Source organism: Trichechus manatus, unplaced genomic scaffold (genome assembly GCF_000243295.1).
Source record: "Trichechus manatus latirostris isolate Lorelei unplaced genomic scaffold, TriManLat1.0 scaffold00191, whole genome shotgun sequence".
NCBI classification, from domain to species: domain Eukaryota; kingdom Metazoa; phylum Chordata; class Mammalia; order Sirenia; family Trichechidae; genus Trichechus; species Trichechus manatus.
Window position 1 is genome coordinate 4,339,885 of NW_004444127.1, and position 10,272 is coordinate 4,350,156.

Below are 10,272 nucleotides of genomic sequence, written 5' to 3' on the forward strand. Positions count from 1 at the left end.
GGGTCTTGGTTTTCTTATAATAAAATATCCCCTCATTTTTGTTTTTAGGATTAAATTAGCCAATGCACGTGCCTGTATCATAGGAAACATTTCAAGGAAGCATTATCATAAGCTCAAATCCTATTTTGGGAATGCTATCAAGCAATCACTGATTGTTCTTTTGTCCACTTGTCTCATGGAGAACATGTTTTGGGGGAAGCATAGACAGAGCAGGAACTCAGAAGGGAGCAGAATGACAATAGTCTTCAAGGCCTGAAAAGGATGCTTCTAACTACTGACGAGAGTTTTTTGGTTTCTGTGCTTCCAGGCTGTCAGTCCCTGCACTTTAAGCCATGGCTGCTACAAGCAATGTGACTGAAATAATTTTCTTGGGATTTTCCCAGAACTGGGATGTGCAGAAGATCATTTCTGTGGTGTTTCTCCTCATGTACACAGCCATTGTGTTAGGCAATGGACTCATTGTGGTGACCATCATGGCCAGTAAAGGCCTCAGCTCCCCCATGTATTTCTTCCTCAGCTACTTGGCCTTTGTGGAGATCTGTTACTGTTCTGTCACAGTGCCCAGGCTCATCATTGACTCCTTTACCGAGAGGAAAGTCATTTCCCTCAAGGGCTGCATCACACAGATATTTTTCCTCCATTTCTTTGGTGGCACCGAGATCTTCCTCCTGACAGTGATGGCCTATGACCGTTACGTGGCCATCTGCAAGCCCTTGCACTACACGGACATCATGAACCGTTGTTTGTGTGGTCTCCTGGTGGGGGCCGCCTGGGGCGGGGGCTTGCTGCATTCTGCTGGGCAAACCTTCCTCATTTTCCAGCTACCCTTCTGTGGCCCCAACATCATTGACCATTACTTCTGTGACGTCCACCCCATGCTGAAGCTGGCCAGCTCAGACACCTTTCTCATTGGCCTGCTAATCACTGCTAATGGCGGCTCCATTTCGGTGATCAGCTTTGCTGTGCTGCTTGCTTCCTACATGGTCATCCTGCACTCCCTAAGGAGTCAGACCTCAGTGGGGCGGCGCAAGGCCCTCTCCACCTGTGCCTTGCACATTATGGTTGTGGGGCTGTTCTTCGTACCCTGTTCCTTTGTTTACTTGAGGCCCTGTGTCAGCCTCCCTGTGGACAAGATAGTGGCTGTGTTTTACACAGTGGTCACACCACTCTTAAGCCCCATCATTTACTCCTTCAGGAATGCTGAAGTGAAAAACGCCATGAGGAGACTGATGGGGAGGAAGTGATTTGGGAAGAGAAATAGATGAGGGAGTAGAGGCAAGAAACTGGGGTATCCAAGATTTCACTCTGTCTCTGTCTTCAATGCACAGAGTGGCTTTGGGCTAGTCACCTTCTTTTTTTGGGTTTCAGTTTCCTTGTCTTTATGAGATTGGACAGGAGGTATGTGTGTGTATGGGGGAAATGCTGTCACTTTCAGGAAGCTTTCATTATTACCCCATATGGACTTGTCCTGTTCTTTCTTCAAACTCCCACAGCATTCAGTGGACATCCTTGAAGGCCTTTAGTACCTATATTTCATTTTTTATCCACTTCCATTGGAATGTCACTGCTTTGAGAATATGGCCTGGATTTTCCTCATCTTTGTATCTTTTAGTCTTAATAAAAAATAGTAAAACGATAAATATTTGGTCAACTAGATTTTTGGAAATCATTTGTGCTTCAGCTTGTAAGTGAATAAATGATTGGTGTATCTCTATTTTCATTTCAATTGTCTTAGTAATATGCTAATGTTACACAGCCTAAGACAAACCAACAATCACTTCTGATATTATTTCTGAGAATGATATTTGAATATAAATGATGAACATGTGTGTATGCATTTTACAATTTACCAAGAGCTTTCACATATTTTATCTCATTTGATTCTACAACAGCCTGGTGAGCTAAGTGTGATTTCCTGTTTTACAGATGGAGAGTCTGTGGAAGGTCAGTGTCTTTTTTAAAAAAAAAAATCATTTTTTAAAAATGCATTTCCTTTCCCCAGAAAACCCAATCCCTCAAAGGACAGTGAGGACACCAGCAAAGAGCCCAGACTCTCTACCCAGATGTTACCTCTGATCAAGTAGTCTGGGCAGACTTCGAGACATTCTGCTTCCCTCATTTCCCAGTCAACCAGTGACTCCCTCTTTGCTGCTGTGAGCCCATGAGTGGTTCCAGCCACTAGTCCCTCCGCAGGAGCACGATGTTAACTACCTCATGGGAACCTGCTGACCTGCCTGAACCACTGCCTCCTCCACCTCGCCCTCATCAGGGCATTTGAATTGCAGAAATGGGTATCTATAGGGTTGGTGGGATGGTGGGAATGGGGAGAAGGTGAAGAAGGTTCGCCCTCTGTCACTTGGCTGGTGCCTCATATCTCAGCAGGGAAACCAAGACAACCACACACCCTTATAAAGCAGGGTTGGTTTCTACCTTCAGAGAGCTATGTGTGGTTTATTTTAGGCCTTGGTGAAGTGATTGTGTTGTATCTCAAGAGTAGAAAACATACAAAACAAATTTGGGCCTGAAATCCTTTGTTCTGTAATTGAGGACATTCCTTTGAAGGTTCTTATCTTCTCAGGTTCTCACTCCCTTCCCCACTCTGTCCTAAAGAGCCACTTTTTGAAACCTTCAAAACTTCAGACTTCCCCAGTAGAACCCAGCAGAATACAGCAATACGTACACCATTTCAACCATTTCTTCAAGTACATTTCAGTGCCGTTGTTTATATTCTTCGAGTTGTGCAACCATTCTCACTTTCCTTTTCTGAGTTGTTCCTTCCCCATTAACATAAACATACTGCCCCCTAAGGTTCCTATCTAACTTGTTGAGTTGTTGTTGTCACTTTGATCCCATAGAGATAATTGTTAAAAGAGCATAATGCTCAAGGCAGACATTTTTTACTAGTTAAGTTAAAGTGTTGCTTGGTTTTAAGAAGACTTCAGAGGACATTTTTGTGTTAAGTTTTAAAGATTATCTCAGGACAATAGTTTCAGGGGTTCATTCAGCACCTTGGCACCAGAAAGTCTTTTTTAAAATTCTGTCTTACATTTTCCCCGCTTTGATCAGGATTCTTCTATAGAATCTTTGATCAATATATTCAGTAACGGTAGCCGGGCAGAAGGTAGGTGTCTTTTTTTTTTTATTATTGTGTTTTAGGTGAAAATTTACGGCTCAAATTAGCTTCTCATTCAAAAATTTATACATAAATTATTTTGTAACAATGGTTGCAGTCCCCGCAATATGTCAGCACTCTCCCCCTTTCCCTTTAAACCCCGGGTTCCCTGTGTCCACTTGTCCAGGTTTCCTGTCCCTTCCTGCCTTCTTGTCTTTGCTTTTTGGCAGGCGTTGACCACTAAATCTCCTATACTTGATTGAATTAAAAAGCACATTCCTCACATGTGTTATTGTTTGTGTTATAGGCTTGTCTAAACTTTGGCTGAAAGGTGCATTTGGGAGTGGCTTCAGTTCTGAGTTAGCAGTGTGGCCGAGGGCCATAGTCTCAGGGATCCCTCCAGTCTCTGTCAGACCAATAAGTCTAGCCTTTTTCTGTGAATTTGAATTTTGTTCTACATTTTTCTCCTGCTCTGTCCAGAACCCTCTATTGTGGTCCCTGTCAGATAGGTCAATGGTAGTAGCTGGGCACCATCTATTTCTTCTGGGCTCAGGCTTGTGCAGGCTGTGGTTCATGTGGTCCATTAGTCCTTTGGACTGATATTTTCCTTATGTCTTTGGTCTTCTTCAATCTCATTTGCTCCAAATGTGATGGGACCAATAGTTGTATTTTAGATGGCTGATCACAAGCTTTTGACACCCCAGATGCTACTCACCAAAGTAGGATGTAGAACATTCTCTTTATAAATTATGTTATGCCAATTGAGCTAGGTGTCCCCCGAGACCATGGTCCCCAGACTTCAGCCCAGTAACTCAGCCCCTCAGGGAGTTTGGATGTGTCTATGAAGCTTCTATGACTTTGCCTTGGTCAAGTTGTGCTGACTTTCCCAGTATCGTGTACTGTCTTACCCATCACCAAAGTTACCACTTATGTATTGTCTACTTCGTATTTTTCCTTCCCTGTCCCTCCCCTCCCTCATAACCATCAAAGATTATTTCTTACTGTGTGTAAACATTTCAATGAGTTTTTATAATAGTGGTCTCATACAGTATTTGTCCTTTTGTGATTGACTTATTGTACTCAGCATAATGCCCTACAGATGCATCCGTATTGTGAGACATTTTGCAGATTCATCATTGTTTTTTTTTGTTGCATGGTATTCCGTTATGTGTATGTACCATAGTTTGTTTATCTATTCATCTGTTGATGGGTACTGGTTGTTTCCATCTTTATGTTATTGTGAATAATGCTACAATGAACTTGGGTATGCATATGTCTATTCTTGTGATGGCTCTTATTTCTCTAGGATGTATTTCTAGGAGTGGGATTGCTGATTGTATGCTATTTCTTCCCCACATGTCTGTCAGTTTGTCATACTGTGGGGGCTTGCATGTTGCAGTGATGCTGGAAGCTATGCCACTGGTATTCTGATACAAGCAGGGTTAACCATGGTGGACAGGTTTCAGCTGAGCTTCCAGACTAAGACAGACTAGGAAGAAGGACCCAGTGGTCTATTTCTGAAAAGAATTAGCCATTGAAAACCTTATGAATAGCAACGGAACATTGTTTGATATAGTGCTGGAAGATGAGCCCCTCAGGTTGGAAGGCACCCAAAAGATGACCGGGGAAGAGCTGCCTCCTCAAAGTAAAGTTGACTTTAATGATGTGGATGGAGTCAAGCTTTTGGGACCTTCATTTGCTGATGTGGATGACTGAAAATGAGAATAAACAGCTGCGAATATCCATTAATAATATGAATGTGGAATGTACAAAGCATGAATCTAGGAAGATTGGAAATCATCAAAAATGAAAAGGAGCGCATAAACATGGATATCCTAGTCATTACTGGGCGGTATTGGCCTGGTATTGGCCGTTTTGAATCAGATAGTCATATGATCCATTATGCTGGGAATGACAAATTGAAAAGGAATGACGTCGTGTTCATCATCAAAAAGAACATTTCAATATCTATACTGAAGTACAACACTGTCAGTGATAGGGTAATATCCGTACACCTACAAGGAAGATCAGTTAATACAACTATTACTCAAATTTATGCACCAAGCGCTAAGGCCAAAAATGAAGAAATTGAAGATTTTTACCAACTTCTGCAGTCTGAAATTGATCAAACATGCAATCAGGATGCATTGATAATTACTGGTGATTGAAATATGAAAGTTGGAAACAAAGAAGAAGGATTGGTAGTTGGAAAATATGGCCTTGGTGAGAGAAAGGCAGTCAGAAATTTCATGATAGAATTTTGCAAAACCAATGGCTTCTTCATTGCAAATACCTTTTTTCACCAACATAAATGGCATCTATACACATGCACCTTGCCAGATGGAATACACAGGAACCAAACTGACTACATCTGTGGAAAGAGACTATGTTAAGCTCAAGATCATCAGTCAGAACAGGGCCAGGGGCTGACTGTGGAAGAGACCATCAATTGCTCATATGCAAGTTCAAGTTGAAACTGAAGAAAATTAGAATAAGTCCACGAGAGCCAAAGTACGACCTTGAGTATGTCCCACCTAAATTTAGAGACCGTCTCGTGTTGAACACTAGTGACCAAAGACCATACGTGTTGTGGAATGACATCAAGGACTTCATACATGAAGAAAGCAAGAGGTCACTATCATTAAAAAGACAGGAAAGAAAGAAAAGAGCAAAATGGATGTCAGAAGAGACTCTGAAACTTGCTCTTGAATGGCAAGTAGCTAAAGCAAAAGGAAGAAATGATGAAGTCAAACAGCCAAACAGAAGATTTCAAAGGGCCGCTCGAGAAGACAAAGAAAAGTATTATAATGACGTGTGCAAAGACCTGGAGACAGAAAACCAAAAGGGAAGAACAAGCTCGGCATTTTTCAAGCTGAAAGAGTTGAAGAAAAAATTCAGGCCTCGAGCTGCAATATGAAGGATTCTACGGGAAAAATATTAAATGACTCAGGAAGCATCCAAAGAAGATGGAAGGAATACACAGCGTCACTATACCAAAAAGAATTGGTCAATATTCAACTATTTCAAGAGGTAGCATATGATTAGGAACCAATGGTACTGAAGGAAGAAGTCCAAGCTGCACTGAAGGCATTAGCGAAATGCAAGGCTCCAGGAATTGATGGAATACCAATTGAGATGTTTCAGCAAACGTATGCAGCACTGGAAGTGCTCAATCATGTATACCAAGAAATTTGGAAGAGAGCTACCTGGCCAACCAAGTAGAAGAGGTTCACATTTATGCGTATTCCCAAGAAAGGTGATCCAACTGAATGTTAAAAGTATCTATCAATATCACTAGTATCACATACAAGTAGAATTTTGCTGAAGATCATTCAAAAGTGGCTGCAGCAGTATATCGACAGGGAACTGCCAGAAATTCAAGCCGGATTCAGAAGAAGACATGGAACCAGGGGTATCATTGCTGATGTCAGATGGATCCTGGCTGAAAGCAGAGAACACCAGAAAGATGTTTACCTGTGTTTTATTGACTATGCAAAAGCATTCAACTATGTAGATCATAACAAATTATGGATAACATTGCGAAGAATGGGAATTCCAGAACACTTAATTGTGCTCATGAGGAACCTGTACATAGATCAAGTGGTTTGAATAGAACAAGGGGATACTTTGTGGTTTAAAGTCAGGAAAGATGTGCGTCAGGGTTGTATCCTTTCACCATACCTATTCAATTTGTATGCTGAGGAACTATGGGAAGCTGGACTATACGAAGAGGAATGGGGCATCAGTATTGGAGGAAGACTCATTAACAACCTGATTTATACAGATGATACAACCTTGCTTGCTGAAAGTGAAGAGGACTTGAAGCACTTACTGATGAAGATCAAAGACCACAGCCTTCCTGTATGGACTATACCTGAACATAAAGAAAACAAAAATCCTCACAACTGTGTCAATGAGCAACATCACAATAAATGGAGAAAAGATTGCACTTGTCAAGGATTTCATTTTACTTGGATTCACAATCAACACTCATGGAAGCAGCAGTCAAGAAATCAAAAGATGTATTGCATTGGACAAATCTGCTGCAACAGACCTCTTTAAATGTTGAAAAGCAGATGTCACCTTGAAGACTAAGGTGCACCTGACCCAAGCCATGGTGTTTTCAATAACCTCATATGTGTGCGAAAGCTGGACAATGAATAAGGAAGACTGGAGAATTGATGCCTTTGAATTGTGGTGTTTGCAAAGAATATTGAATATACCATCGACTGCCAAAAGAATGAACAAATCTGTCTTGAGAGAAGTACAAGCAGAATGCTGCTTAGGAGCAAAGATGGCGAGACCGTGTCTCACATAATTTGGACACGGTATCAGAAGGGATCAGTCCCTGGAGAAGGGCATCATGCTTGGTAAAGTAGAGTGTCAGCAAAAAAGGGGAATACCCTCAACAAGATGGATTGATACAGTGGCTGTAACAATGGGCTCAAGCACAACAACAATTGTGAAGATGGCTAAGAACAACATCACCCTATCTATCTATCTGTCTGTCTATCTGTCTCTCTGTCTGTCTGTCTGTCTCTCTCTATGTATCTCTAGGGGTTTATTAGTTTTGCTGACTTTTTCAAAGAGCCATTGTTTCGCTTTTGTATTAAATTTTTTTCTCTGTTTTTGTGTTCTATGTGATTAATTTCTGTTCTTATCATTCTTATTTCTTTCTACTTAGGCTGTGTTTAAATTTACTATTCTTTTTTTCTCACTCTTAAAGTGTAAGCTTAGTTTGTTGATTTTAGACATTTTTTTACTTTCTAATGTAAGAATTTAAAACTAATTTTCTTTCAGACATAATTTTAGCTATATGCCTTGTTGATATTTTACACGTTGAATTTTCATTATCATTCAGTTAAGAATACATTCTAATTATTTATGATTTCTTCTTTGACCAATGTGTTATGTTGTTAATTTCCAATTTCCATTTGTGTTTTTTCCTTGATATCTTATTATTGTTGATTTCTAATTTAATTACCATGTAGTCAGAGAACATATTCCAAATGATGTAATTCCTCTTAGATTTATTGAAACTTGTATTATTGCCCAGCATATTAGGTCTGTGTTGGTGAATGCACCATGTGTGTTTGAAAAAATGTATATTCTTCAATTTTAGAGTCTAGCACTCTATAAATATTTCGGTTAAGAGGGAGCGTATGTTGTTCAGCTCTTTTAGTCTTTATTTATTTATTTATTTTGGTCTAATTATACTACCGCTTATTGAGGAGTATTAATGTTTCCATCTATTAGTGTGCAGTTGTATATTTATTTCTTTTAACGAAGAATGAAAAAATGTCCATGGGGAAATGGCATCCCCCAGAGACAGTAAGCCACTTTTTGAAGGTTATACACCTAGAAAGGGGCAAAGTCTGTCTTTAAACAAAGCAGCTTGACTCCTCAGTCCTTCTTTAGTACCACACTATATTGTCCCTCGTTTGTTTTACCACCTCACAGAGTAGAAGCTCTTTTCAGAGGACTATGTTAACATAAAAAGCCCTAGTAGTGCAAATGGTTAAGCACTTGGCTGCTAACCGAAAGGTTGACAATTTGAACCAACCCAGTGGATTTGTGGGAGAAAGACCTGGAGATCTGCTCCTGTAAACATTACAGCCTCCATCACGTGGGATGACTACCAGTCGAATATAAACCAGATGGCATCTAACAACATGTTAATGTAAGTTAATTGTAAAGGGGCTGTTTAAATTGGTCCCTGCTACTTAAAGAAAGATCACTTCATATTGAACACCAGCTTATTTCCCCAAACAGGTGGCACAGAACCATGCCCTGCACATAGCAGCTGCTTCATAATTACATGTTGAATGGATGAGCTTAGGATGACTCAGTAAAGGAGTCTAAAGCAAGGATAAAAGCAGCAGCTTCCTTAACCTCTAAAGTTTGTCTGAAACACTAACTTAATGTGACAAGGGGGTATTGTTGTCTCCACGGCCCACTCCTCTAATTGGGATGCAGTGCCCCTGGGGTCTCATTAGCAAGCCTCAAGTTACTTTTACTAAAAATGAATGTGCGATGGCTTCTAAAGTAGAGATGTTCAAGTCCTGTGATGGTTATGGGTGGGGCTATATCACTTGATCCTCCCTTGAACCCTCTGTGTTTAAAAGTTACTGCACCCTTCAGTTCTCCTGCCAGACTCCTTGACTTAGGTTGCTCACCTGAGGAAGGTGACGCTCACTCAGGTCAGTTCCCATGTGACTTGATCTTTCTGGCACTCTCTGGCTAGAATAAACCTGAACTGACCAAAATCTCTTATAAAGGACAGATATCCTCACTCATTTTGTTTGTTCCCAATCCCTCCGATGGAAGTCCTGCCGCATAGTATCTGAGTGTTTCTCAGTCTCCTGCCTTCAAATGCATCAAGTGTGAGTTTTTACACGTGGGTTGATTTTTTTTTCAAGATTCCCATGGTGTCATTGGAATGCTTTTCCTGCAGATGTTTTCTTGCTCACCCCTGAGCTGCTGAGGACATGTCCTTTTTGGGTGATCAAATGCTCTCACTTTTTTATTGTATAGTAGCAAAGAAGATAGCTTTAAAGGCAGGTACACTAGATCCCAGTATTGGCTCTGCCTCTTACTGGTTGTGTAAACTTGATCAAGTCACTCATTTGCTCTAATCCTCACTTTCCTCATATAAAAAATAGAAACAATCATAGTAGCTTCCTCATAGTGATGTTGATGGATGGATTGATTGAGATATGCACTTAAAGTGCTCCGCACAGTGCCTGGCACACAGCATGTGCTCAATAATTGCAAGCTGATGTTATACGGTTCTAGTTACTATCCCTTATAATTGTGGAGATGGTATCACAAAACTCAGAGAGGGCATTTGTATGTAATGAATTATTTAGAATCTTTCCAGATGTTGTCCAGACCATGAGCTGGGAAGATGTGTGTGTAGAGTGGAGGGGTTGGGATTTACAGAGCAGGATGAGTTCCCTAGCCTTTCTGGTGGGCTATTCTGATCTGTAGTTCCTGACACTACATTAGCTCTTTGGAAATTAGAACAATCCCAGTCTTCAAATCCTTTCCCCAAAGCCCAGTTACTACCTGGCAAGATTCCTTTCACGTAAATGAAATCTGATCGTTAAAATACTCTTAAAAGACTTTTTACATGTTAATATTCCTTTTTAAGACAGAGA

The 10,272-nt window shown here is 40.6% G+C and overlaps 1 protein-coding gene across 1 annotated transcript; it reads left to right on the forward strand.

The window, feature by feature from the left end:
- The first annotated feature begins 332 nt into the window (after positions 1-332).
- LOC101341951 (olfactory receptor 4X1-like) lies at positions 333-1,289 on the forward strand. Its single transcript, XM_004387735.2, has one exon. It carries the CDS (start codon positions 333-335, stop codon positions 1,242-1,244), a length of 912 nt encoding a protein of 303 aa, XP_004387792.1. The 3' UTR covers positions 1,245-1,289.
- Positions 1,290-10,272: the final 8,983 nt, after the last annotated feature.